The sequence below is a fragment of the Kalmanozyma brasiliensis genome (genome assembly GCF_000497045.1).
Source record: "Kalmanozyma brasiliensis GHG001 unplaced genomic scaffold PSEUBRA_SCAF4, whole genome shotgun sequence".
Taxonomy (NCBI): Eukaryota; Fungi; Basidiomycota; class Ustilaginomycetes; order Ustilaginales; genus Kalmanozyma; species Kalmanozyma brasiliensis.
Genome location: NW_015961981.1, coordinates 461,384 through 488,500, shown reverse-complemented (window position 1 = coordinate 488,500; position 27,117 = coordinate 461,384). Strand labels below are relative to the sequence as shown.

Genomic DNA, 27,117 nt, shown 5'->3' with positions numbered 1-27,117 from the left:
GCTACTTCCCCCCTATCTGCTCGGCTGTGCGCTGTCTCCTCCTACTGCAATCGCATGGGAACTCACACGTCGTTGATACCCCGATCGTAGTCTCTGCTCACGATCCACTACTCACACTTCGCATCTCTCTCATCGGAAAGCTGCTCTCAAGCACGTCATCCGTACCGAACCACATCCATATACCCATTCAGCATCGACTCGCATTGTTCCATTCGTCCTTCTCTAATTGCATTTCGCAACATCAGCATCGCTTCGTTCCGTCGTCTTGATACCTCTCGACAGCGTCCATCCATCTCATCCTTCTTGATCTTGATCGTTGGTCCACCGCTCGTCAGCATCATGTTTGCACCACTGTCCACTACGAACAACACGCAACACACCTTGCACAGCCTCGGCGATAACTTTCTCGGCCTCTTGGGCGGCTTCTCTCATGAGACTCAGCTCAGCTACTCGACCACCATGTCTCACTCTCAGTCTATGCCAACGTTCAGTCCGCAGGTATCGGGAATGCCTCAACCATACCACGGTGCGCGACGAGGCTCTATCAGCGTCCAGCACACTGGCGACCACTCGATGATGACGGTGGATGGCTCATATTCTCCGCGTTCTTTCACTCCATGCGAGTCGCCGTTCACGTCGCTATCTGGCCTCGCTCTCGGCACTCCTGATCAGTCGATTGACACTGAAGTCAGCTACTTTTCGGATCACCCGGCGTTTGAGCCCAGCCGCCACAATGCCCTGCTAGCCCTTTCCCACGGTCAAGACGAGCTCAGCCCGGAAACGCCTCCGTCTATGCCGATCAGGCGGCGAGCTGCCCACTCGTTTGACGCCTCGATGCTCTCTTCACATCATCACAGCGAGGCGCACCACTTTAGTCATCACCAAAATACAAGCGAGTCGGATGCCTCCAAGGAGACCACGCCGATGCCTGCTTCGACCTGCACATTTGCGGGACAGCCGATGGCCGACCTTGGCGCTGGCTTCCGTGCTGCGCAGATGCCTACCACACCTTACTCAGCCTCGACTCGCGCGTCTCTGCCCACTGGGCTCCGCGGTTTCCCGACAAGTCAATCTTATTCACCCGACTCGACGCCTGGACATCCGGTTCGTAGCGACATATATAATCCTGGCTCGCCCTTCTACCCTCCTTCCTCCATCGCCATCCGAAGGGACACTACCGCTGGCCATGATGATCACACAGAGATGTATGTGCCACATCGACTGGGCACGTCGAGGGAGGGCCTACCTCCTCTGCTCACCCTTACCGACCTTAACAACGCCCCCAAGAACGAACCCGACTTCCAGGCCAACCTCGCCTTCCACGATCATCTCCAAAGCTCGACCACCTTTCCATCTCATCGAGGCGATGGGTCGGGTATGTTGTCGGGTGGTCTGTCGTCGTCGGCAATGGCGAGGGTAGCTTCGAGTCCCATGACTCATTTCGCTCGCTCGTCGTGCTCGTCCGAGGCTTCCTCCTTCTCGTCTTTCCCCTTGACACCGTCCTCAACCATCAGCACGTCCAACAGCGATCTCTTTTCGCCGGGCTTTGACGCCTACTTCAGTGCTTCCCAGGACGCAAGTACTCCTGGCATGATCCTCGTCAGCTCGCCAATCCACGAATTCCCTCCCTCCGTTCTCAACAGCCGCAGCCGCAGTGTCTCCCCTGTCAAAAAACAAACATCCCATCTTCGCGCACGCACTACCCATCCTCCCCCTCTGGTCGTCAGCTCGGCCGACAAACAGCACGTCTGCCACTGCGGCAAGCGCTTCAAGCGGCTGGAGCATCTCAAGCGCCACACTCGCACGCACACCCAAGAACGGCCCCATCAATGCCCCCTCGAGACGTGCGGCAAGTTTTTCGGTCGCTCCGACAACCTTGCACAGCATTTGAGGACTCACTACAGACCAAAGCGCTCTGCAGGACTGTTGACGGTGGAGATGGGAGAGAATGGAGAGGCGAGACACGACCCATATGCTGCGGCAGCCGAGGCGGCAAAGGTTGCGTTGAGCGGGAAGCGAGGCAAGCTGGGAATGGTGGGACTGGGTGGACCGATCAGGTTGGACACAGGGATGAAAAGACAGGTCCTCGGTCCGGCTGGATTGAGTGCAAATTTATCGCCGACGAAGGCGAACGAGAGTGAGGCTATGCAGTCCACTGCTCACTCTGGTTGATCGTCATCGATTTTCTCTGTCGTTGGTACCTGTCGGCTTCGCTCTACGCTATACTCGCGCGTTGTTGTCCTCCGGAACCGCTCTCGTGATACTCAGACTCCTTAATCTCAGTTGACCCTATCTGCATACCGTCGAAGTATGGCCTATCTCGCATCCCAATCCATATCCGAAAACCTAAAACCGTCTCGCTCACAGGCGATCTTCGAAGGTGTAATCAGCGAGCGATGTATTCGTCGGTAGTAGCAACGAATCATGGACCCCTTCGAGCGCCAAAAGGCGGCCTACCTAGAGCCAATTCCAGATTCAGCTCAGACTCCTCACCTCGTGAAGCCTCCAAGAGCCTTTGCCGCACGGGCACGTGGTTCCACCCATCGAACGGTTGCGGGCGGATGTGATCAGCCTCTCGCCCGGAGCTGAAAAAGTTGTGCTCGACCGGCTGTCTCTCTCCCGTGCTTCCACTCGTGGATGCACCAGCCGCATCAGACGACGGCGAGACCGCGTCCTGTTGCTCCCGACCACTCCTTGATTTGCCCAATTTGTCCGCCCTCATGCTCTCGACTCTCGCCGGAGGAACCGCGTCCTCGCCCGAAGAGCCTTCCTCGGGGGATGACGCCCTCTCGACCGTCACTTCTTCCTCCCTCGGGCGTCCGACTCTTCTCAGTGATCTCATGCGGCGCCGCTCTGCATCGTCGAAAAATGTCGAACTCTGCATCAAGCCCGAGTACGGTGCTCTAGACCACATGGTTTGGACCATGTTTCGATCGTCCGTGGGCAGCTTTGCCAGCCATACGTCCTGTTTTTGCTGCAGCACCTTCTTCAGGCCGCGTTGCGCCGGCTTTGGATTGGCGAGAAAAGCATCCCGGAACATTACCGGTGAGGTTGGGTACTGATGCACGATGCTAAAGACGAGTCTGCGTTGCGGACCCGTTTCAAAGTGCGGGCGAATGATGGCGGTGGGGACCCAAAATCCAGTATTGGCCTTCGGCTGGAACCGGTCAAATCGCACCAGGTCGAGCGAATGTGCCGATCCTCCTCCTGGCAGAGGTACTCGAGCGAAATCCGGCCGACCCGTCGCATCCGGAGAGGTGAGGAGGGGGACGGAGAACCACGAGGCGCGTGCACGACGACTGGCATCTTGCTCGTCGATGCCATGCGTCAAGAAGCGGTGGCGCGGCATGAAGCTCGCCCGAACAAGGCCATACCCACCAGGACTGCGCCTTTGCAGGTAGAGCAGAGCGTTGCTCAGCACCTCGTCCGCTTGCGCCTCGGTGTAAGAAACCCCAAATCGACGCGGAAAGTCGAGATGCAGCAGGCGCTCAGCATCGGACGGCCAGTCGAACAGCTCCCAGCGCGGCAGCGGCGGAGCCAGCACCAGGGTCAACAACGTGAACAAGATGATAACATGAAGAAGGCGCATTGTTGCGAGATGGCGATGATAGCGACGGAAGGTTGAGGTGGTTGCAGATGCGTCTTAGCTGGACGAAGGTCGCCAACGATCGGGCAATATTGCTCTTGAGCTCGTCAGAGCTGGACTATATTCGACAGTCTCTTGACACTAGAGTATGGCGCGGTCTACCGCACGGCCCTGGACTTCATGAAGCGTGGTATCGCGGCGTCGGTGCAACGAGATGCGCTTTCTGCAACGCGGTGGGGCGTTCTCATCATGATCATGTCAACCACCGACGCGAGACGGTCGTTCCCACTGTACCAAGGAGAGCGGTAGACAGTCGCCATGCGACCATGTCACTACCAGCGTCGACACAGATCCGTCACAATGCGTGCCTACACTCACTGCCAAGCTCTCGACTCGTGCTCGACCATCGGCGTAAGCCCTCAAAACATCTATTGCAAAATCCTCTTCTAAGCTTGACGGCGTCAAAAGAACTCGCGGTGCTTGGAGTTTTCCGGCACCCAGATCGCAGCCGACCTCGGGTGGCAGTGCACCTCGACCCAGCCATCGTCGTTGACCTTCTGCTGGCCCTGGAACCAACCGATGACATCGACAAAGTTCTGGCCCTTGTACCTCTTGCCCACCTCGACCCATTTGGAGCCTTGGCCGGAGCCGTTGCAGATGATGGTGGCGCTGGCGTCGTAGCCCGCGTCGTTGTCGTCGGTCTTGGTGCCGAGCCTCGACCAGGCGACGCAGTTGGGGTGGTCCCAGGCGTCCTTCTGCTCGCCGTAGGCGTAGTACTTGCGTGCCTTGACGAATTTGTCGAGATCAGCCATGGGGTCGGCCTTGCCTTCGCCATTGTCGATGCCCGTGGTGTTGCATCCATCGAGGTCGCCCAAGAACACGCATGGGTAGCCGTCCGTTCGCATCAGAATGAGCGCGTAGGCGAGAGGCTTGAACTGGGCGGGCACGGTCGATTCGAGCGCCTGTCCCTTCTGCGTATCGTGATTGTCCACCAGCGTCACAGCATCGATGGGGCGCGCCTGAACGATCGACCCATCAAACACCTTGCGCAGATCAAAGTTCTCGCCCGCCTCACCAGCCTCCTTGAAGTTGTAGTGCAGCGGCGCATCGAACAGCGAGAATTGTTCGTCGCCAAAGTTGCCGAGGTACTTGAGACACGAGTCGAGGCTGTCCTTCCAGAACTCGCCGACGGAGAAGGCGATGGGGCCCTCGGACTCGTCGGCGGGCTCGACGCCGCGTTCCTTTCGAAGCGTGCGCGCCTGTTCGCGGATGTGCTTGACAAAGTCGTGGACGAAGTCGCGCGACATGTGCTTCACCGCATCGAAGCGGAAGCCGGCGATGGGGAAGTTGCGCATCATCCACGCGCCCCAGTTGAGCAGGTCCTTCTCAACTTCGGGATGCGCGTGGTCGACGTCGGCGCCCATCAGGAAGTCGTAGTTTCCGTTCTCCTTATCGACATCGGAGGCCCAGTGCTTGTTCTCGCCCTCGATGCGGAAGATGGCCTTGGTCTCGGTCTTGGCGTCCCAATCGACACCGGTAAAGTGCTCGAAGCCCCACTTGAAGTCTGAGTACTTGCCCTTGCGGTTGGGGAAATCGAACTTGGTCCAGCCCTCGATGTCGTACGGTTCGCCGATGAACTTGGTCCTATCGTTCTGGTCGACCATCCGGGCCTTGAACGTCTGCTTCTCGTTGGCGCCCATGCGATGGTTGAGGACCGCATCGACGTAGATCGAGATGCCGTTGTTCCTCAATTCCTTCATGGCAGCCTCGAGCTCGGCGCGCGTGCCGTATTTGGTAGCGGTCGAGCTGTTGTCGTCGGCATTGGGAAACTCGCCCAGATCCCACGTGTCCATGATGTCGTAGCCGGTGCTCGAGGCGGAAGCGCCCTTGGTGGGAGGAGGGATCCAGACGGCGGTGATGCCCATGTCGCCGAAACGCTTGGCGTTGTCACCGAGCCACTTCCAATGCTTGCCCTCGCCCTGAGTGTACCACTCGAAGGCTTGCATCATGGTGTAGTTGTGCTCGTGCGCATCGGAATGCTTGTTCGCCGAGGACGCCATCTTGATCGATCTATGAGGGGGAGAAGCAAAGAACGAGCAAAGGGAGAAGGGATTGCAAGCGGAGCGGAGGGGAGAGATGAGTGATGGGAGAAGGAAGATAGGACGTCGGAAAGGGAGAGCTTTAAGGGAGGAACCTAGCCGAGGCGAGTCTTCTCAACCTCACCGCACGGATGGGAGGGCCGAGACCTGTGTGCCAAGCGAGAACGTGGCACAATAGGACAGAACAGGGGCAGCCGGGTATGTACTACCATTACGGCGCCCCCTTCTTATCGGTGTTGATCTTCCTGACGCTCTCTTCGCTTCTCGATGGCAGCAACGCACGCCGGCAAAGGGCTGTGTTGGTGCAAACGGAAGGACGATTCAGGGTCCGCCGAGCGCGGAGCTGCTGGCTCGGCTGTCGAGTGACGTTGGCTCCTGCATCCGAATTTGAGTTTCCATCGCTCGTCCGATTGCCACGTGGACATGCTCGCGCTCGAGCGACTACATCACTACAGTAGGTGGGTCACCTTTCCGGACCGATATCGTTTCTCTCGATGGGCCCGATACCCGTTCTCGCTCAATCAATCGACGGGAGGGCGATGATGGTCATACCTCGACCGTCCTAGCAATGTCGTAGTGAAGTCGCGGCGCCTCCTGGACAACATCAGCCACCACCAAGTCGAGAGGCAGCAACGGCCCTTCCCACCAGCACGACTCGGTGTGGGCATTGTCTCGCGCCTCAAATTCAACATGAAGGCGTTGACAAGCAAGCTTGGAGTCGGCAACGAGGCTGATAGTTCTATATAGAGATGGCTGTCTCGGGCTTGTCCTTGATGACAAGCATCCGAGTCGGTTTCCACTTCCAATGGTGCCCAGACTATTGTTTCTGCGAGCCTGCCTCTTGGCGGCGCTCAGCATGGCGCTGTACTCGCAGCCAGTCTTGACTGGCTACTCTGCCCAACTCGACGCCTTTGACTGGCCAGCAAATACCGCCTTGATGCTCAGCTCGGGGCTGCACCTCTCCGACACGCGTCGCTACACCGAGCAGCAGGCGGACGATTTGCTTGCGAACGCGCTGGTACGTTTGAAGCATCTCGCTCGAGGCAGAACGACATCCGAGGAGGCCTTTCCGTCCGTTCGCCTCGTGACCGCCGGCTTCATGCCTCGACACGTCCTCGTCACCCAAGGCATCGACCCCGAAGCCCAGGGACGGCTTTCGACCCGGCGCTGGTTCTCGCTGCCCTTGCTAGCGGCACCCCCTGCAGATCCTGATGACGTGCACTACCTTGAGATGCAGACGATCGACGGCCGTCGTGCTCGCTCACTTGATCTGATCCGCTTTGACCGCTTCGCGCCTCGCGCTCATTCCGGCTTCTGGCTCCCCACCGCCATCGTCCGCCCCGTGCTCAAACCCATACCTCGCAGCGCCGACGACAAGCTCGAGTTCCGGGTCGTGTACCAGTTCCCTACCTCGCCCGCCATCTTCCGAGATCTGTTTCGCACCGACCCGGAGCAGGCGTATAGTCACCTCAGGCAGGTGCTGGATCGCAAGCAGGCGGTATGGCTGTCCAAGCTCGATCCGTTGGATCAAAAGCTGGTCTCAAATATGTGGAAGCGATCGCACAAGTCGAACTTACTGCCTGCCTCACCGTTCTTTGAACAGGCGGAGAGGGAGACGTGGGCTGCAAGGCACGGCGGGTCGTACTTCCAGGCTTCGACGAGAGGCTCGCGCGAGCTTGTCAACAAGGGCCTACGTCGGCAGCAAGAGCTCGAGTTGCTCTCTTCTCACGATGAGTACGGGCGCTCTCCATCTTCGCCGGCAACGCAAGTCGGATCTTCGAGCACACCACGCGGTCGACAAGACGCAGCCGGCACGTCGGCGGTCGAGTCGGATGAGACAAGGCCAATTATAGAGCACGACTTCTTAAACATGCTGCCATCTGGGCAATTTTCTTCGCTCCACGATTCGCAGCCGCAGCAGCCACTCCCTTCCGTTGACCATTCGCCCAACAGCAGGTCCGAACCCAACCTTGACCTCACCCTCGGACCCTTCGCGGGCAGCAAGAGGCGCCAACCGTCTTCTCCGTCTTAGAATCCCCCACTCCCTACAGAACTTCGCCCCGTCTCTCCTCTGTACTGTGCGCGCCAATTCAACGCTGCCCATACTTGAGCGGTCGACCATTGAGCGCGGTCATTCCGTCGCGGTCCCACACCGCATCGGGCCCAACGATCCTCCAATCCTTTCCCGTCTTGAACGCCGTCAGGAACGCGACGATCTGCCTTGCCTTGGTAGGCGATTCGATGGCGCCGATGAGTTGAAAGACGCTGCCGGATTCTTGGGGTGTGCGCTTCCACACGTAGAGGTGGTGTTCTTTGGTCCTCGACAGCAGCAGGCCCGCATCGACGCTGTGTGTGGTTGGGACGGTGTGCGCCGTCATGACGAACAGATTGGAGCGATGCTCGCGGAGGTTCGTGTGCGGATTGAACACTTCTCCGAGAAGAGAGGGGTTGAGGGAGCCCGTGAACGGGTGCACCTCGGCGGGACCCTGGATGACACCACGCGTGGAAAACTGCGCGGCGATCGATTGGAGGATCGTGCGTCGTTCCTGCACCGGAAGCGGCGGAGGCACACGCAATGACGGTCGCTCGATGAGCTCTTCGAGCTCGGCTGCTAGCCGCTGGACCTGTGTGGACGAGGCGGACTCGCTACCGGTAGGACTGGCCAGCGTCTGCGCGCGAAGAGCCTCCAGTTTGGGTCCCCAAAAGGCGTCAGCGAAGAGCGGCTTGGGGCTCAAAACGGGCGCTCCGGTTGTGGAGCTGTGCCCATCGGGCAGGTGAGGTGGATTGAGAAGAGGCAGATCCATTGGCACTCGCGCCACGTTGGCTGCTGGAAGGCTTTCGGACGACACGGTGTTATGCAGGACGGGCGAGTGCGCCGTGTCAACGATGCTCTCGAAAGACCTTACGATCTCTCCATCGCTAGCTGCAAGGCAAAACGAGATCTGCGCGGAGACCAGCACGAGCAGATGGAAGACGTCGACCTTGACGAAGCCGATCAGATGCATCTTGAATGCCGGCTTTGCTCTTTGAGCGCTGTTGTTAGTGCTTGAGGATTCCTCAGAGTAAGGCTGGGGTTCAGGGGCGTGATCGTGAGGGAAGCCTTACAAGGACGGAACAGCAGCGCACCTCGTACAAAGGGCATCAACGAGACATTGAACGAAGCATCATTTGGCCCTCCGCCCGCGATGATAACCATGAAAGGAGGCCGAGTCCAAGATGAACAGCTGACAACGTCGGTCAAGCCACCACGGCGTTCAAAGAAAGGAAGCCCTCGCTCCACACACCGACGTCGAGCATCATATGGTCGACCTTCGAGACGCTTTCGATGAATTTATTTTCATCCAAGCTTCTCAAGCCGCTGCAGAGCTGCGGACAACGCAAATGAGGTCCGATCATCACGAACATCGATGCTCATCAGAATCTGCCACAAGGATCTCAGACAGCTTAAGCAAAAGCAAGTGACATTCAATCTGCGCCTACACTAAGCCTATACGCAAGACCTAATCGGATCCCTGCTGGTCTGGGCGGTGCTGTGAAGTCCTCGACACCTCTACCGGAGTAAGCGCGGAATGATCGACGAATGAGTCGGGTCCGATCGGCGTGACTAAAATCTTCGTCGTCCTGTATGCCGGCAAGTGGCTCAACGTTGGCGCTGCGCGTTGTCGGAGTTCGAGCATGCCAACAAAGGTCAAGATGGTCCTGGGTCTTCGTGCCTCCGGATCCTCTGCCTGCTTGTACACAAACAGATGGCGATGGAAGTGCTTTTCCAGTGCGAAGCCAAATTCGCTTCTTGGCGCCTGGCTGGATGTCATTCCTGTCGGCTGCGGGCGACCGCGTGTGGTGACGAAGTACCCAGGCATCACCTCGCGCAGTAGCGATCGGGACAGTCCAAATTCGTTGATCACCGCCCGTGGCAGTGAACGACCCAGGAAGGGGTGCACCACGTCCACTTCCCGCGTTTTGCGCGACGACAAGGAGAGGTGCTCAAAGGCCCGATTGAGGATGTCGTACTTTTCGTCGAGCGAGAGCGGTGGTGGTGGAGCTGGCAGTTTTTCGAAGATAACGGGTCCGGTCTCAGCGCCAGACTTGGGACCTCGTCTCGGACGCGAAGCTGATTGAGGATGTGTGTCGAGCGAGGGAGGAGGAGGAGGAGGTTCGAAAGGTAATCGCGGCTTGGGACCTTTCTTCGAACGTGATTCAGCGTCGACTTGGCGAGGAGGAGACTCGAGAGATGCGTCGACATGCACAGCGCGCTGAATGCTGGGGTCGACAGCATCGCCCGCTGGTGCAGGCTGAGAATTCGTGTAGACTGCGAGGGACCCAGAGCTGGAAGGAAAGTCGACACGCAAAGCGCGATGAACGTTGCGCTCGACAGCATCCCCCGCTGAAGTTTCCAGATCTACACTGTTCAGAAAGCGAAGAGCTGTCCGTGGGGAGAAAGACATGAGTTCTTCCCAGCTAGATTGTCGACTCACGTCAACCAGGGCGGCCAACAATAGGAGATAAAATACCCTCATGGTGTGCGTCGTGGTGATGAATGTTCCGAGCGCCGGTCCGTTCTTCTTTCCTTTCACGACGGTCTTAAAAGGGTCCGAGAGGCATGCGCTCGGTATCTTGTACCTGATCCTGCCGTTGCATCGGCGAGCCGAACACGCCCATTCAGGCCACCATAGCACCTGCTCGTAAAACCGCCGACACCCGAGATACACGAGCATGCGTCGCATCCAACCGTCGATACCGTGTCGGAGAAGGGGACCAGCTATGAAGTCGGCAACGTAAAAACGCAACGAGTGTAGATCTGCCGGTGGGTGATCGCAAAATGAAGCGTGATGTATGAAGGTCGACGTCCAGCTCTCACGTAACGGTGGGATGACTTTCGCATATTGAGAGAGGTCCCAACCGAAGGTTTAGGGTGTTCACATCGGAGAGGCTGGCTGTATCCAAGCCTCATTTCACATCCTTTCAGCCTCACTTCATTCAGACGATGAGGTGATCGGGATAACAACACATTGAAGTCAACAGAGGCAACTCAAGCTAGGAGAATGAGCTCTACTACGGCGGATACGGACCTATTCGCGCTGTGAAGGTGGCGCTGCCGATCGCTTCAACGTTCGCGAGCGCGACTTTCGGCTCGCCGAGGTACAGCTCTCGATACACCGAGTTCCGACTCCTATGCGGACCACGAATCGCTCCGAGCAACTCGAAGACGCCTTGATTGCCGGTCCGGCTCTTCACCTGATAGACGTGGTACCAGGTGTCTTTCGGATGGGCGAAAGCGAAACCGTACAGCTGTTGAAAATCTTGCGCCCTCTGCGAAGCCTGTTGCAACATGTAGCGATTCGATCCGAAGAGTAGCGGATGCATGCCGATGTGTTGACCGAATCGAGTGACCCGATGCATGGTCGTCTCGAAGAGAGGGCGATCCATCGTAAGTCGAAAAGGCTCGATGAGATGGTCGACTCGAGGCATTGCAATCCTCGACGGACCGCGCTCGGATACGAAGTAGAAGTGATCCTTTACAGTTTCGAGCAATTGCCGACGCTGCTCTGTAGTATGCTCGAGCAGCTCGGTGGATGGAAAGGTTGCCAAGTTGGCATTTTGGACGTCATTCACTGGCCGTCCGACGGATGGATGATCCACCCAAGCGCTTTGACGGAGAATGTCGGCCCAGCTTCCGTCGAGATTTAGGGCTTGAGGTGCGGATCGAGACGCCCCATCGGCGGCTACGCTCTCGGTTGAAGCTTCAGGCAAGGCTGACAAGAGCCGCTCCAGCTCATCGATAGGAGTTCCGGAGGCGTGAATGCAGCGTGTGATGACCGTGCACGTTGCCAGTGCCAAGGCAGGCAAAACAGACAGCAAGCGCATTGTGAATAAACTCGAGAGTTGTGCACTGAGATATAGTGATCAAGATGCGTGTGACAATGTGTTGAGTCTGTCCGTGTCAACTGCGACTGAACGACTGATTTTCACTCAAGCTCCACCACTGGTGGGTCGTAATCGTCTCGATGTCCGCACCAAGGGGATGCGGTCCATAGCAAAGCAGCTTGGGTGGGCTTTCATCTCCGCCTCGGTGGCCGATGACCTCTGAGCTGCTTGCTCCATCATTTCCCCCAAAGAATGCCATCACAAGGAAACTCACGCTCAGCCTCTCTCGAATTCACAAGAAGCCGAGATGTGTACGGACTCGTGTTCGAAGGTTTGCGAGACGACAAGAGGATCACGCCGATGATCCGGCTTCTGCGGCGCTGCTTCCACCCTCAAGAGTATGGCTGTACCTGCGCTTCGAATGTGGACCCGCTCAGAGCTCGGATGTCAGATAGCTTGACCGCAGTCGGACCCAGCTCGCGGTCACGAAACGGTGTGTTGACCTGGGCATACGGTCCACGGAACGCACCCACGTAGCTGAAGGTCCCCTTCGTACCCACTCGGCCGATTTCATGGTAAACGCCGTACCAGATGTGCCAACGATCCTGGACATTGAATCCGTTCAGCACTCGAAAGTCGTGCGAGGTCGGCCTTGCTTGTTCGAGCAGGTATCGCTCTGCACCGATCTGAATCGGATACATGCCATGCCTACGGTCGACACCGGCGAGCTTAGTGGCAATCAGACTGAATACTTCCTGATCGAGGGCGCCTCGATGGGCGACGAGCAAGTTTTCGCCACTAGGGAGTGCGGCTCGGATGCGCAAGTAGAAATAGTCTTTGACCGTCGTGAGCCTCCGGAGTCGCTGGTCGAGGGTATTGTCGAGAAGAGGCGGTAAGGAAACAGCTGCTGCACCCGCAACTTGTCCGGGATGGATTTCAGGTGCAGCGATCGGCTGGTGAGGCTCAGCAGCCTGCGGCACCATCCGGGTGCTTTGGTGCAGGATGTCTTCCCAGCTACCATCCAGCTCGAGGCTTCGACCGGTCGGATGAGACTTCGTCGTAGCTTCAACAAAGGGACTGCCGGGTTGGGTCTCGATGGGGACCTGATGAGCTCCATTGGTCTGTGGAGCGATTAGGTTGTTTTGGTGGAGGATGTCTTCCCAGCTGCCATCTAGATTCAGACTGCTACTTGCCGGATGAGAAGCCTCTGCGACGTCATCAATAGGCATCAGTAAGAGCCGCTCGAGGTCCTCTAGCGCAATTGAAGAGGAGTCGACACGGTGAAAGATGGTCATCAACGCGATCAGCGCGAAGAGAACGTGCACACTGAAGGCGCACATCTTGGAGGAGGTGTGAATGTCGGTTGTAAAGATGGCTGTGACCGTCCTCAAGTAGACCTTCCATGCTGTGCTTATGTATGGCGGCTCCAATCGAGGCTGTTCATGATGTGACCGAGCTTGAGCCAGCGAACCTGAGCGGCAGCCAACCGACGCCCGAAAGAAAGCGAACCATCGCTCATCCCCGAGAGGCGCGGGCTAAAGGCAACGATCACGCTGTGCAACCTTGCAGACAAGTTAGTCGTGAGCAGCATGGCGGAGAGCAGAGCCAAGTTGCCAGGGCACAAAATGTCATGCGTAGGCTAGAGCCATCGTGACGTAGAGAACGAGCAACTCGGTGCGGCTCGGTTGTGAGTGAGGCAACAGGCTGCATTTTGATCCATCGTGCTGTGACGAAGATGAGGTACGCCGGCCCTTGTTGCTGCCTCTAAATGGATCATACTGCTCCAGTACGCCGGACCAATGTGGTCGGTACAGTGCGTGCTGTAGGATTGCAACGGTTGCAGCGGCGATTCGTCAACCTCACTATGAAGTGCGTGCCTCTCGGTGTCGAAGCTACGTAACCGCCTCGTACTTCGTTCCAGCATGACTTTGGTCAGACGACAGAAATTTGACGGTTCCACCGCATCACCGTGTGTCTCTGGCGCACCTCGTGATCGCGATGACGAAGACCAGGCAAGATGCACGATGGCCGCTGAAGAAAAGTGGAAGCATGTCGGCGATACCTGACAAGCAAGACCCGTCTTCCGAGTGATCTTCCAATTTTGCGGCGCGTGGTTCTGCTGCGCTTTGGGAAGAAACCGCCGAAGGGTGGAGACTAACTTCTTGTCCATCACCACCCTCGCCATCCACACGCCTCCGCTTCGTGCCTTCGTCGACGTTCAACACTCGCTCGTTGCAGCAACAGCGATAGCAATGGAGGTGGAACAGATGACGGATGCGACGGCATCACATCCGCGCTCCGATTCACAGCTGTCCACCTTGCAACCAGCAGCGCATCGAGAGCGCTTCCTCCACCTTCAGACGTCAGCCCGCTATGCAGGTCCATCCGATCCCACCGCACAGATGAACCACATCCTGGCTCTACTCGATAGCTACAGGAATGCAGCTCAGCGTTCGACGCTGCTCTCTCACGACTGGGACGTCTTCCTCGCTCTCGAGACTCGTCTGGCGGCTGCAACCGGACCTCTCACTCCCGACTCTCTGCAGGCACTCTTCCAATTGCACAATGATGCGACATCACACGTTCAGTCCATTGATCTGATTCGGCGATACATCAGCCTGCTCCTGGCCTACTTCTCGAAGCTAAGCGGCATCAATGTTGCTTTGCCCCCAATGCAGTCGGCGGAGGGCCCATCGACGAGTGGGTCCAACGACCCGGCCTCCAAATGGACGAGCCTTGGCTCGTGCCCTACCATCGACGTGCCTTCATCAACGTACATTGCAGCATCACTCCCCCAACTCTCGCAAGACTCGGTTGATGCAGCTGACTGGGAGCCTGTCTGCGGCGTCGAAGCAGTACGTTGGCGCATTCGAGAAGCATATACACGGTGCGCCGCTCAGCTGCAGGAAAGCCAGGACGTCTGGAGGCTCTATCTTGCCTTCGAAGAAGCACTTCTTCCTTCTTCCCTCGTTGCGCAGGATCAGCAGCTGGAAACAGTACGTTATGTCTACCTCGCCCGACTCAAGGTCCCCCACACCGCCATCGACGAGATTTTCCAGGCGTTTTCGAGCTTCGTCACAAAGCACCTGCCGCCGCAGCAGTACGAGAACGAGATGTCGGCAGCCAACGTCCTTGTTGCCGAATCGAGAGCCATCCTGCGTCAGCGAGAGCAGCACGAGGATGCGTTGGCGTCGCTCTTCCGCGCGGGCAAGGTCCACACAGCAGGTTCCAGGCAGGATCTGGACCACTTTGCTGCCTACTGCAAGCCCTACCTGCGCTGGCAGAGCGGCCGTGCGATTCGAGCGATGCGGTCGAAGGACAAAGCAGCTTCTCAGACCGAACTCGATCTAGCATGTGGCCTGTTCGAAAGGCTCATTCCGCATTTTGGTGTGCATCCACCGTCAACGCACAAGCACGAGCTCGTTTACTACTCGGACGACGTCAAAGCCTCGGAACACTACGCTCGCGAGTTTAAGCGGCTCAGCCACGAAGAGCGCGAGGCACGAACCCAGCAGGAACAGCAGCTCTTCTCGGAACGACATGCGCTAGCCACCGACCTGTGGCTCGACTACCTTTCCGTGCTCACTTCATCGCACCGTCCCGACGCCTCGCTCATCATGGACGTCTGCACTCGTGCCGTCCACTGCCTCCCCACCGCAGTCAGTCTGCACTGCGCGCTAATGCGCAACTCGGCCCGCTTCCGGCGCTCACGACCGCAGATCGAGCAGCTCTTCGAAAACGTGGTCACGCCGGGTGCGCTCGAACTCAAAGCTTCCGAGCTCACCGACCTGTGTCTCGCGCGCATCGACTGCGAGCGCGAACTCGCCAGCTTCGACCTGGTCGTCAAAGCTGGCGCCGATCTGCATATCGATCCTGCGCAAGACATGGACAAGTTTACCGAGATCTATGCGCTGCTCAGCTACTCGTTGGGAAAGCTGGCCGAGCTGGGTGATGACCGCGACCCGAGCCTGCGGCTGGAGAAGGCGACGGTGAATTGGGTCGAGCGCGCGGTCTTTGCCATGGGCGGGCCGGCGTCGGAGGGCGGGGCGGGGTTCAATGAGTTGGCGGAAAGCGTGTGGCAGACGGCGGTAGCTCAGCAGCCCGACAATGCGCTTGTGTACCGAGAGGCGGCCGGGTACTGGCTGCGCCGATTTGATGCGGGGAAGGCGAGAGGGTGGTTCAAGGCGGGCGTGTCCAAGTTGGAACGCAGACAGTCGCAAGAGGCGAGTCCTGAGTACCAGACGTTGCTGCAGGAGTGGGTGCAGTTCGAGCATCAGCATGGATCGATTGAGGAGGTGGAGTATGCGGAGGGCAAGGCTAGGGCGGAACGTCAACGTGCGCTCGAGGCTTGGTACGCGTCGTACGCGCAGTATGGATACCAGGCTGAATCGCAGGCGCAGATACAGGCTGCGAATGGTCATGACGACTCTGCTATGCAAGTCGAAGTCACTTCGAATCATGCTCCATCGAGTGCCGGCAAGAGGAAGGCCGAGGACGAAGAGGATGCCGACACGTCCATTGCCGATGCACCCATGTTGACTCGCACCGAACCGCCACCCAATCCTACCGATCCCGCACTCGAGCAGCCCAAAAAGACCCGCACAACGGACGCCGACACCGCGCCCTCACGCGATCGCGAACACTGCTCCGTCCTGCTCTCGAACCTCGACCCTTCCACCGACGCCTCGTCCATCCGCACATTCCTCCGCGGCTGTGGTCGCGTCATCGAGCTCACCGGCCCAACCATCCTCGGCTCCACCGCCGCTGCACTCGTCGAATTCGCCGACCCCCTGGGCGCCTCCTCCGCCCTCACACGGCACAACAAGCCCCTCACCTCCACCATGGTCTCCATTCACATCGGCTGGAAGTGCACGCTCTTCGTAACGAACTTCCCCGAAGACTGGGATGACACTTCGGTCCGAGACACGTTCTCGCCGCACGGGCTCATCTTCACCGTGCGTTGGCCGAGCAAGCGGTTCGTCTCGAGTCGACGATTCTGCTATGTGCAGTATACCACGCCTTCCTCCGCAGCAGCAGCGGTGGCAGCGTTGGACAAAACCGAAGTGGCTCCTGGTCGGGCGCTCAGTGTGGCGCTGTCCGATCCGAGCCGTCGAAAACAGCGCAGTGATGCGGGGGAGAACGCCAAAGAGCTGTTCGTCTCCGGTTTCCCGCGCAACATCAGCGAGTACGACTTGAAGAGCTTCTTCGAGGAGTTTGGCGCGGTGACAGGTGTTCGGCTGTTGCGCAATGCGGAGGGCGGTCTGCGCGGGATCGGATTCGTTGATTTCGAGTCGGCGTTGGACGCTACGAGGGCGATGAGGGAGGTCAACTCGACCAAGTGGAGGGGTAAGACGATTTCCGTCACTATCGCCGAGAATCGGGGTCATGCGACAAGGGCCGATGGGAAGGATAGGAAGGCGAGGAGTGTAAGGGTGGACGGGTTGCCGGTGGATGCGCAGGAGGCACTGATCCAGCAGGCGATGGAGAGGGCGACCGGGTTGGGAAGCGTCAAGCAGGTGCTGTGGAGACCGGATGGGGTGGGGACGCGGGCGACGGTTGAGTTCAGGGATGTGAGCGATGCGGGGAAGGCGGTGCTCGTCGGAGGAGCGGGCGGGGTGAAGTATGTGGGAGAGACAGAGACGGTGTTAGCGGTGACGGCGTTGGAGGATGATGTAGCGTCGCAAGTGGGGTCGCCACCGCCGATGGATCAGAGCGCGGCTAATGCGCCAGGTCTGGCGTTCGTTCCGCGTGCGTCGAGAGGCGGAAGGGGCAGAGGAAGGGGGAGAGCCTTCGCCATGGCAAGCGTGCATCATCAGAGCTCGAAGGAGCAAACAGCGGGGGACGATATGGAGGTCGAACCGCACACCGAAAGCACCAGCAATTTGACCGGCCAGGATCGGTTCAGGGCCATGCTGCAGCGTCCGCAGTGATCGAAGGCACCGTCTCTCGACACAGCAACTCAATCTCAACCTCAATCGCCTTCGCGCGCTCAATTGTCCTGTCTGTGCTTTGAAAGCGTGATCTATGATCTATTGCTCTACACCGCTCTACACAGCAACCGCTACCCCACCCTTCCTCGAGTCACTGCTCGCCCAAACCCTCCTCCACCTCCCCTCACCGCCCACTGCAACCGCCTGCACCTCGGCCACCCCCAAATCGATGTCCAACCAGCTCACCTCGTGCCCTCTCCCCAACAACCCCGCCAGCGTCTTATTGCTGTACCCTGTCTCGACGCTCAACTGGGTCGGCAGCAATTGGTGGTGTACCCTGGGCGCCTCGATCGCCTGGCTCAAATCCATACCCCACAGATAAAAGTTGAACATGGTCTGTAGCACACTGCTGAAGATGCGACTGCCACCGCTGCCGCCGAGGACCAGATCGACGTCGCCCTTTTCGTTCTCGACGATGGTCGGGCAGGTGGAGGAGAGCGGTCTCTTGCGAGGCTCGGGATAGTTGTAGGGAGAAGGTGCGAGACCGAATGCGTTGGGAACACCCGGCGTCGACGTATCGTCCATTTCGTCATTCAGGATCACTCCAGTGGAAGGATCCATGACGCGCGAACCAAAGATGAGGTTGACGGTGGACGTGAGGGCGATGGCCATCCCGGACGAGTCGAGGATCGAGAGATGCATGGTACCGTGGTCGTTGATGATGTCGAATTTGGGATGGTAGTAGTCCAACGGATGGGTTCGGTCGTCGGTGATGTTGGGGACTAGGCGCTCTGCTTCGCTGAGAGTGGGGATATCGGACATGCGATCGAGCTCGGGACCGGTCATAAAGGCCGGATCGGCAAGCTCGGTTCGTTGGCCAAATCCGAACTTGAGCGTCTCGACGAAACGGTGGATGTTGAGACTCGTCGCCTCTGGCGTGGAGACAAAGTCGGGGATGAGAGAGAGCATGTTGAGCACGCTGAGCAGGATCGGACCGGAAGTGGGTGCGTGGGTGGTGTACACCTTTTTGCCCATCCACGAGCCTTCCAGTGCTGGGCGAACAACCACCTGATAGTCGGCCAGATCTTGCATTGTCAAAATGCCTCCGTTCTCCTGTGTGGTGCGCACGAGGCTCTCGGCGATCTCGCCCGTATAGAATGCATCCGGTCCGTGATCCGCGATGGTCTGCAACGTGCGTGCGTAGGCGGTACGATGAAACGTATCGCCTTCCTTCTTCACCTCCCCCGTCTCTTCGTCAACAAAGATGGCGCGCCACACCGGATCGTCCAGCATAAACCCGCCAAAGTACCCCAACCTCCTCGCGAGCTCCTTCGACACGGTCGCACTTTTCGCCAGTTCGATCGACGGTTGCACCAATCGCTTCCACCGTAGACGACCGTATCGTTTGTGTGCCTCTTGCAACCCGCGCAGTTCGCCCGGCACGCCGACGGCCAACCCACCGAATTGGGCACGAGGCACGCGCCCCATGTACATGGTCTTGTTCGCCGCTGCTGGGGCTGTTTCGCGGAAATCAATCGTCGTATGCTCCACACACCCCTCCTTCTTGTGGATGAAACATGGCGTGGGGTCACGAACGATCATGAACCCCCCACCGCCGATTCCGGAGGAAAACATATTCAGCACTCCAACGCACAACGTCGATGCCACCGCTGCATCCACCGCCGTGCCCTTCTCGAGCAAGATATCCATACCGATGCGACTGCACACCTCGTTTTCCGTTGCAACGCCCGCTTTGCGGCCCGTGGCGAGGATCGCGGGGTGTCGTCGACCGCGTGGGTCCGTCCCTGGCGAGGTCACGGGTGAATCATCGAATTCGCCAAGAAGATTTTTAAGGACGATCGAGATGGCGATGGCAAAGACAAAGATGGCAAAGAGCACGAGGATCGAGTGGAGGATGGATTTGGGTTTGCTCTTCCGCGAATGGGCGTGATGTGCATGGTGGTGAGGTGAGCGGGAGGGGAGGAGAGAGGAGGTCTCGGTGGGTGGAGCGGTGATGCTGCCGTCGTTCGAGACGATCTCTTCGCGGATAGGGTCGATCGAGCCGCTCTCCGAATTGGTGGTGGAGCGCAGGCTCGACGGCCGATTCGAGGGCCGGAGGGTCGACATGGTCGAGGGTCAGCAGAAGAGGTGGATGTAGGTGTGCGACCAGGACGCCAGGTCCAATACGGCGATCTATCGCACTCGTCTTGCTTCGACCAGCAAGCTTCTTGGACAGGTTATGGTGATGAGGAGAGCGGCTGACTCAAGACGGAGCGAAGTGGTCGGCATCTGCTTACCATCGATTCGAGGAAGCGCAGCTGATTGTGCGAAGGAGTGCATTGCCGCGGATGCCGATCTCGACCCTTCCCAGTGCGGCGATTTGTGCGAGATATGTCCGGCAATTTTCGGTATTTGTTACATCGATCTCACACCACAATCGGCGTAAAAAGGGTCTGGACGGTGGAAATCGGAAATGGCTGTCGGCACATGCGAAGAACGCTCGCTCGGCTCATGTGATCTCGACGCTCGTACCAACACTTTCATCCTCATCTTCACCAACAATCCAGTCGCCAACATGATTGCCCTTCGCACAGCAACCCGAACAGCATTGCCGTCGATGCGACGCTTCGCGACTACGCAAGCCGGCGCCGCCGCCGAGGAAGCCGCGTCGACCGTCCGCTCTGCCGCGAAAGAGAACCTGGGCGAAGCAAAGGGAGCGCTCAAGCAGGCCGAGGGGTCCGTCAAGGGCGCCGCGCAGCAAGCCAAGGCGTCCATCCCAAGCCCACCCTCGCCGCCGCCCAAGCCCATCGTCGTCGGAAGCCCCACCATCCGTCGCCCCGTCGGTTCCGTGCGCGGCGGCGTCCTCGGCTTCCTGTTCGGCTTCGGCATCGCCAGCGCTTACGGCTACTACTATCTGCTCAAGGAGTACAACGCCGCTTCCAACCTCATGCTCGCCAGCGTAGAGGAGCTGCAGGGCTCCACCGAAAAGGTAAGCCCCCACTTTACATACCAGAGAAAAAGAGAGGGGATTAGATCACTGACAGTTTATTTTCGGATGAACAGATCACGGGCCACTTGCAGAGACTCAACAAGCTCGAGGCGGACCTGAAATCGCTCACGTCCAACTCGGCCAGCAAGGCGGAATACGAAAAGCAGCGCGTCGAGATGAAGCGCATCGTCGACGGCATTCACGACGAAGTGCTCGATGTCAAGAAGCAGGTGCTCGACCTGCCTAGGCCTACCAAGTACATGCAGTGAAGTCTCCAGCTTGCTGGAGTGAGAAAATCAATGACATCAGAAGGGTTAGAACACGACGATGCCGACCATGGATCCGTCTTTGCCTACCTCGAGCACCAGTCCTTGCCGCCCAACGAGTCGGGTGCTTAGATCGACGAGAAGCTCGCTCGAACTGTCCCGCTCGGGACTGCTATCGACGCCACCATCCTGCTTGCCCAGCGCCTGTCGACGACCCGCACCTTTGAGACCAGAACTCCCACCGCTGCCCTTAAACTCGGCACAGGTGCCACGATCCAGCTCCATCCCCCTATCATCCTCACCCGCGTTGAGCGTGCTATCAAAATGATCCTTGAACGAGAACGTCCCCGTGCCCCCTTCGCCCGCCTTACCCTTGCTCGCACTCTTCCCCGCAGCGACAACACGCCACGGACACCGATTGTACCGCTGAAACAGCGCATCGCCCGGAACGTTCGTATGGCACACCACCTTCTCCAACCGCGGCTGACCGTTCGCCGCTGCATCGTACATCTCTGCGATCGACGGCATGCGCGACGTGTCTCGGGAAAAGAGAAGGTCGAGGCCGAGATCAAAGTAGTTGTAGAAGAAGGCCGAGTCGTGTGCGTCGTGCGAGGTGGAGTGCGAGTCGTCGGTCGAGCCGCTGTTTTCCGAGGCTCGGTCTCGCGTGCTGCGATTGCCGTTTGATGCGGTTGCGGTACCGTGAATGCGCATCCGATCGTCTTCTTTGTAGAAGATGCGCTGCGGTTGGCCGAGGTCGCAGAGTGCATCTTGTGGTGTGCTGATTCCGAGCAGAAGCTCGACCACGTGCGATGCGGAGACGTTCCGGTTGTCGGGGGGAGGCGAATCTGCTCGTGAAGCGCCGCTCTTTGCAAAGTGCAGAGATACTCCGCGACCAGGCGTGACCTCCGCCTCGAGGAGGGTAGGGCATCGTACTTGGATGGCGTCCGTGTCGAGCGCTGCGCGGTCACGGTCGTTGTTGAGCTGCTGGTAGTCGCTGACTGCTGCCGTCGGTGATAGCATGCCTTTAGAGGATCGTGACGGCGGACGTGCCTGTTCGGTGGTCGATAGGCTGGCAGATGGCGAGACGAGGACGTCCTCTGGGCTGTTGGGGTCTGCCCCAGAAAAGATGTGCATAGACGAGACGGGCTGAGACTTGTCCACATCCGCCTCCTTGGACGCGTTCGGCTTGAGGGCAAAGCAGAAAGCGAGGCCGGGATAGGTGATGACGAACTCGCTCTGCTCGCTGTCTTTCGAGTCAAGCTTGCTGCCGAATGCAGACGACACGAGGCTGCTGGGCGAGGCGGTGGAGGTCTCTGGACGGCCAGGGTAGGTGGGACCGAGGATCTGATGCAACGTGGAGCGGTTCAGAGCGACGGGTGCGGATCTTGCTAAGCCTTTTGAGTAGATGAGCTTGCCGTTGTAGATGAGGTTCACGGGACGATGACTCGGCTCTGAGCTTGCGGATGACGGGCTTGTGCTTGATGACGAGGAATCGAGATTTTCGAGCGTGATCATGACCAGGCGCTGGGTCAAGCCGTTGAAGATGAGATGCAGATTGGGCTGAATAGCCACGGCAATGGGTGATACTCTTGGGGAAGTCTCATCGTAGGTGATGTTGATCTGAGGGAATAGCGACTGGTTGGACCGCAGATAGTTGAGCGTGTGCCAGAGGGAGTGACCCAGCTTGAACGGGCCCAGCGAATACGATGGTCTTAGGACGAGGTCGAGGCGGGGACCGCCGAAGGATGCTGAGCGATGACGAGCATCGGCAGTTCCCGAAGAGGGTGAAGAGGCGTAGATGGGACTCGACATGCTCGAGCGTGAAGCGCTCGGGTGTGCCGATACAATCTGGTGCTGAGCGTGGGAGGGATGCGGGTCGGCACTGACGTGATGGGTCGGATGGGCTGAGTTGAGACCAGCAGGCCGAGGATTGTACGAACAGCTCGATACAAATGAAGGTGTTGAACGTGACTCTGTGTTGGATTACTCGAGATGATGATGGTGTGCGCATCGATGCTCTCACGAAGTGAACGGTGCTAGTCGAGGATGGATGGCCAGAGCGCGAGCTGTAGCGCACAGCAAGCGAGCGAGCCATTCAGGGTCCAACGCCCTAAACCGGCCACTCCGCTCCAAGAGTCACACAACCAGCTGCAGCCGACGCGTCTGTGTTTTTTGCAAGGGTCCTCAGCATTCGTTAAAGTCGCATCCCACTTCGACGACCAACACATCTCCTTCAATCCTACAGCTGCAACACGGAGGACCCCGACATTCGGTCGAGGCGAAGACTCTGAACCGTCTCGCAGCAAGAGGAGAGTACTCACGGTAACGTCCTGATGCCATCAATATGAAGGTCAAGGTCAAGTCGTGGAACGCAGTGGCATACTGGCGTAAGTCGCTTTCAATGCTCGACATTCGATACACAAGAGCAGCGCTGACCTCTGGCCAATTGACCCCGAATCCGATGATCGCAGTATGGGATGTCAAGGACCCAGACGACATTTGCGGTATCTGTCAGAGCAACTTTGACGGCTGCTGCGCAAGCTGCAAGGAGCCAGGCGACAGTTGCCCACTGCGTAAGTGACCCTATAAGCCCTCTCTTACCTTTGCTGCCGTGCTGACACTATGATTCCCTTTCGCACCTGTTGTCATCCCTCTTCAATCCTGTGACAGTGTTTGGCAAGTGCAGCCACGAGTTCCATCTTCACTGCATCATGAAGTGGCTGCAGGACAACGATGGATGTCCTTCTTGCCGTCGACCGTGGGGTGAGTTCGAGGCTAGCCCTCCGTATCGCATCCATCCGTTACAACTGACATTGACTGTACTCGTATCGACCTTACCTTGATCACATGCAGAGGAGGTGGAAGGCACCACCATCGGATCGGTCACGGCAGCGCGGACCGCAGCCGAGGCATCGTGAGCCGCTGTCCTCCCCAATCATTTGCCTATCAACACCCAAACGACGAGCGACACAAGTCGACATATACCCTTCTGCCCTTCGGTCCCGCATGCGATTCCATGCTGGCTGTATCATAGACCCCTTCGACAGCAAACATGCGTTGCAAGAGATCGCCTCGATGGTGTGACATAAATGCAAAACAGCAAAGCTCACCAAAATAGTAAAGTTGTTAAGCCGGACCCTGCTGCGACCAAGTCCTGAAAAATAAGGAAGCGGTTTAGGGTCTCCTGGTTCAGGGTTCTGGAGCGGGTTCTGGAGCTGCTCTCGGCAAGCAAGGAGAGAGAGAAAGGCCACGGCACGATGAAAGCATGCATGGCATAGCAAGTGGGTCGTCCAAATCTCCTCTTTCAGCTGTCAGTCAGTCAGTCAGATCCGATATTGCGGGAGCCCAGCTCTTTCGAGTGCATTTCAATGACCGAAGAACAATGGAGCTTGGGCCTTGGATGAGCAAGATGCAAAGCAGCGCCGAGTGAGTCAGCTTGCGAGCAAGCCGTGTCCGATGGCGAGGACGAGGAACAGAGTAGAAATTCAGTCGGAAAAATGACGTCGATGACAGTCACCCCGCACTCCGGACAGTCCAAGGGCAAAGAGGGCCCTGAGCTCGCTTACCGTTCTGCAACGTGTTCCGTTCTCATGTGCGGTTGAATCACCTCTCCTGTTTTTTCGGTAACCTCCACTTGGCACGGATCATTCATCCGCCACTCGGAAGCTTCCTTTGGTCACAGAGCGTCACTCTGCGGCATCAATTCGACGAAGAAACTTCAGCAAGAGTATGTCGAAGCAATCGCGTCGTGCTGAGAGAATCGGCGTGTCGAAGTAGGCAAGTAAGGGGGCTGCATTGCTGCGGCGGGAACCGTAGACAGGGTGCCGGATCGGCTGCGGACTTGGCGCAGCAAGGCTCTATGACCGGTCTATGCAAGTCTTATTGTTTTGTGCTGCTCTGTGACGGAGAAGGCTGTGGAGATGAGTATGAGTGACGCGGTCAGAGGCAAAGCGAACGGGCAGAAGATGCGCTGCTGACCCTGCAGCAAAGCTTAGTGACGAAATCACGAGCCCGAATGATGCTCTCCTTCTGCCCGTGCCATGCTGCCTCTAGCCTTCTCTCGCTTCACGAACCGTATCTGACTGACAGACTGAACGGACCACGTTCGCGCTCGTGACCCCCCCTTCAAAGCTTCTACATTTAGCATTCCTACCATCCCTCCCACCATCGCCTGTCCATCCCCTCATATCTGGTCATCGATACCCCTTGTCTACCCCTGACCAGCTTCATCACTACCAACACCATCGCTAGTTTCCGACATCATGGTCAAGGCTAGCTTCATCTCCGCCGGCTTGCTGGCACTATGCATTGCCATCGCCACCGCCCCTCAGCCTGTGGCCGGTGACTGGCTGCAGGACTTCACAAAGGGAGGCAGCAAAACCTTCGATGCTGCCTTCAAGTCGTGGTCCGAGTAAGTGTCATGACCGCCAGCTGGACTTGCAGCACAAAGCAGAACTCCATAGCGCTCGACAGACAGCTAAACTCGCTCTTCTTTTCCTCTTTCGCTCTGCAGCTCTGACCTCCGCACCTACCTCCTCGACCGAGGCATCATCGCCCCTTACACCACCGGCGAGCAGCTGCGCCAGTTGGCCGTCCAGGACTACGAGAAGATCGCTTCCTCGGCCTCCTCTGCCACCGGCGCCGCTCAGACGGCTGCTTCCTCGCAGCTCAGCGCCGCTGCCAGCGCCGCCTCGTCCGTCAACTCTGCTGTAAGCTCCTACGCCGTTGAAGCTGGCAAGTCGGCCTCGAGCGTGGCACTGACCGACCTCTACTACCCTGCCTCCAAATCTGCCGCCTCGCTCGGCTCACAGGCCTCCTCGTACGCTTCCGCCGCTGCGGCCTCGGCGACCAGCCTCGGCAAGGACGCCGCCTCTTCCGTGTCCAGCGCAGGCAAGGGCGCTGCCTCCTCCGTCTCCAGCGCGGGCAGAGATGCCTCCGCCTCTGCCTCTTCGCTCAGCAAGAACGCTCCTGGCGCCTCGGACGTCTCCAAGAGCGCCCAGTCGGCCGCCACCCAGGCCAGCAAGAGCGGCAACTCGGTCTACAACGCTGCCTCCAAGAGCGGTAGCTCGGCCTACGCCCAAGCCTCGCAGGCCGTCAGCAGGGCCATCGACGACAGCACCGACTACGTCTACTCTTCGTGGAACGACAACGACCTCCGCTCGTACCTCGAGAAGCAGGGTCTGATCAAGACCAAGACGCAGGCCACGCGCGACGAGCTGCTGGAGAAGATGCGGGGTGCGTACAGCTCCACCGTCAACGCTCCCTACGAAGCCTACTCGGACAGCTACCTGCACAACTGGCTCGTCGACCACGGCATCATCAAGTCGCCTGCCGAGAAGACACGCGACGAGTACCTCGCCCTTGCCAAGGACTACTACACTACTGGCACCGAGAACGTCTACGACACGTGGAAGGAGTCGGATCTCCGCAACTGGCTCATCTCGAACAACGTGATCAAGTCGGACTACCAGGCCAAGCGGGACGACTACCTGGATCTGGTGCGCAAGAACTACAACTCTGCCGAGAGCAGCGTGTGGTCGAGCTGGACGGACAGCGACCTGCGCAGCTGGCTGATCCAGAATGGATGGCTCAAGTCGGACGCCCAGGCTAAGCGGGATGAGCTGCTCAAGCTCGCCCAGAAGCACGGCAGCGAGGTGAGCAAGGAGGCCAAGGAGTATGTTTCGTGGAGCGACGCTAGGCTGAGGGAGTATCTCAGGAGCTCGGGTATGCCCTTGGAGTCGATCCCCAAGAAGCGCGACCAGCTGCTGCGTGAGATGCGCGCCCGCTACACGGGCCACCGCGGCATCTTTAGCTACATCAAGGATGGTGTTCGCCAGGCGTACTTTGGCGTTCAGGACATCCTGGGTAAGGGCGAGCAGGGGGCTGCCCACGCTAGTGTGAGCGCTTCGTCGGCTGCTAGTGCTGCTTCCGCTTCGGCTGCCAAAGCTACTGCTCGTGCCAAGGATGAGTTCTAGTTCGAAGTCTCGAGCGATCCCAAGCTTCTGTTTTCCTGTCCAACGGGCCAAATCAAGTACAGACACATCATCACCTGTGAATGACTCTCTCAATACCAAAGTGTTCTCCGTCTCCATCGCGTGACCCATGTGAGAGTCTTGAGTGTGCTCGGCCTCTGGGATACGGACGAGAGATGGCCAGCTGAAAGAGGAGTTGCGTGCGAGGTGTGTATGCAGAGCTTGACAGGGACAGAAATTGCGGAAGTCGGAGGGGCACTCTGTGCAGCTCTCGAAGAAAAAAGTGTCTGTGCGTGGTGAAGCCTTGCTTCCTCACTCTCACCCTCATCTTTCCAGCAGCGTCTCGACTTGGGAAACCTCCTTGACAGTGCGCTGACTTCCGATAGCAGCGTCGTCTTAGCGCATTGTGA

The 27,117-nt window shown here is 58.4% G+C and overlaps 13 protein-coding genes across 13 annotated transcripts; 6 read left to right on the top strand and 7 right to left on the bottom strand.

Moving 5' to 3' along the window:
- Positions 1-924: 924 nt before the first annotated feature.
- Positions 925-2,172, top strand: PSEUBRA_004854 (Zinc finger, C2H2-like protein; the record flags this gene model as incomplete). The annotated part of the gene is made up of 1 exon (XM_059465390.1): positions 925-2,172. The coding sequence occupies one exon, from the start codon at positions 925-927 to the stop codon at positions 2,170-2,172; it is 1,248 nt and encodes a 415-aa protein (XP_059321577.1).
- Positions 2,173-2,422: 250 nt separating this feature from the next.
- Positions 2,423-3,589, bottom strand: PSEUBRA_004853 (uncharacterized protein; the record flags this gene model as incomplete). The annotated part of the gene is made up of 1 exon (XM_059465389.1): positions 2,423-3,589. The coding sequence occupies one exon, from the start codon at positions 3,587-3,589 to the stop codon at positions 2,423-2,425; it is 1,167 nt and encodes a 388-aa protein (XP_059321576.1).
- A 458-nt stretch (positions 3,590-4,047) lies between these two features.
- Positions 4,048-5,646, bottom strand: PSEUBRA_004852 (Glycosyl hydrolase, family 13, catalytic domain protein; the record flags this gene model as incomplete). The annotated part of the gene is made up of 1 exon (XM_016438321.1): positions 4,048-5,646. One exon carries the CDS (start codon positions 5,644-5,646, stop codon positions 4,048-4,050), a length of 1,599 nt encoding a protein of 532 aa, XP_016290809.1.
- An 844-nt stretch (positions 5,647-6,490) lies between these two features.
- On the top strand, positions 6,491-7,717 carry PSEUBRA_004851 (uncharacterized protein; the record flags this gene model as incomplete). Its single annotated transcript, XM_059465387.1, has 1 exon — positions 6,491-7,717. One exon carries the CDS (start codon positions 6,491-6,493, stop codon positions 7,715-7,717), a length of 1,227 nt encoding a protein of 408 aa, XP_059320459.1.
- Positions 7,718-7,775: 58 nt separating this feature from the next.
- Positions 7,776-8,690, bottom strand: PSEUBRA_004850 (uncharacterized protein; the record flags this gene model as incomplete). Its single annotated transcript, XM_059465386.1, has 1 exon — positions 7,776-8,690. One exon carries the CDS (start codon positions 8,688-8,690, stop codon positions 7,776-7,778), a length of 915 nt encoding a protein of 304 aa, XP_059321575.1.
- Positions 8,691-9,185: 495 nt separating this feature from the next.
- Positions 9,186-11,112, bottom strand: PSEUBRA_004849 (uncharacterized protein; the record flags this gene model as incomplete). The annotated part of the gene is made up of 2 exons (XM_059465385.1): positions 9,186-10,089; positions 10,751-11,112. 2 exons carry the CDS (start codon positions 11,110-11,112, stop codon positions 9,186-9,188), a joined length of 1,266 nt encoding a protein of 421 aa, XP_059321574.1.
- An 830-nt stretch (positions 11,113-11,942) lies between these two features.
- On the bottom strand, positions 11,943-12,890 carry PSEUBRA_004848 (uncharacterized protein; the record flags this gene model as incomplete). The annotated part of the gene is made up of 1 exon (XM_059465384.1): positions 11,943-12,890. One exon carries the CDS (start codon positions 12,888-12,890, stop codon positions 11,943-11,945), a length of 948 nt encoding a protein of 315 aa, XP_059321573.1.
- Positions 12,891-13,802: 912 nt separating this feature from the next.
- PSEUBRA_004847 (RNA recognition motif domain protein) lies at positions 13,803-17,480 on the top strand (the record flags this gene model as incomplete). The annotated part of the gene is made up of 1 exon (XM_059465383.1): positions 13,803-17,480. One exon carries the CDS (start codon positions 13,803-13,805, stop codon positions 17,478-17,480), a length of 3,678 nt encoding a protein of 1,225 aa, XP_059320458.1.
- A 117-nt stretch (positions 17,481-17,597) lies between these two features.
- On the bottom strand, positions 17,598-19,607 carry PSEUBRA_004846 (Gamma-glutamyltranspeptidase; the record flags this gene model as incomplete). Its single annotated transcript, XM_016438313.1, has 1 exon — positions 17,598-19,607. The coding sequence occupies one exon, from the start codon at positions 19,605-19,607 to the stop codon at positions 17,598-17,600; it is 2,010 nt and encodes a 669-aa protein (XP_016290806.1).
- A 448-nt stretch (positions 19,608-20,055) lies between these two features.
- PSEUBRA_004845 (uncharacterized protein) lies at positions 20,056-20,738 on the top strand (the record flags this gene model as incomplete). Its single annotated transcript, XM_016438335.1, has 2 exons — positions 20,056-20,469; positions 20,544-20,738. 2 exons carry the CDS (start codon positions 20,056-20,058, stop codon positions 20,736-20,738), a joined length of 609 nt encoding a protein of 202 aa, XP_016290805.1.
- A 45-nt stretch (positions 20,739-20,783) lies between these two features.
- On the bottom strand, positions 20,784-22,547 carry PSEUBRA_004844 (uncharacterized protein; the record flags this gene model as incomplete). The annotated part of the gene is made up of 1 exon (XM_016438315.1): positions 20,784-22,547. One exon carries the CDS (start codon positions 22,545-22,547, stop codon positions 20,784-20,786), a length of 1,764 nt encoding a protein of 587 aa, XP_016290804.1.
- Positions 22,548-23,079: 532 nt separating this feature from the next.
- On the top strand, positions 23,080-23,653 carry PSEUBRA_004843 (Anaphase-promoting complex subunit 11; the record flags this gene model as incomplete). The annotated part of the gene is made up of 4 exons (XM_016438341.1): positions 23,080-23,122; positions 23,207-23,308; positions 23,406-23,498; positions 23,589-23,653. 4 exons carry the CDS (start codon positions 23,080-23,082, stop codon positions 23,651-23,653), a joined length of 303 nt encoding a protein of 100 aa, XP_016290803.1.
- A 1,344-nt stretch (positions 23,654-24,997) lies between these two features.
- On the top strand, positions 24,998-26,710 carry PSEUBRA_004842 (Stress-responsive protein Ish1; the record flags this gene model as incomplete). Its single annotated transcript, XM_016438332.1, has 2 exons — positions 24,998-25,146; positions 25,249-26,710. The coding sequence occupies 2 exons, from the start codon at positions 24,998-25,000 to the stop codon at positions 26,708-26,710; spliced, it is 1,611 nt and encodes a 536-aa protein (XP_016290802.1).
- Between the last annotated feature and the right edge of the window lie 407 nt (positions 26,711-27,117).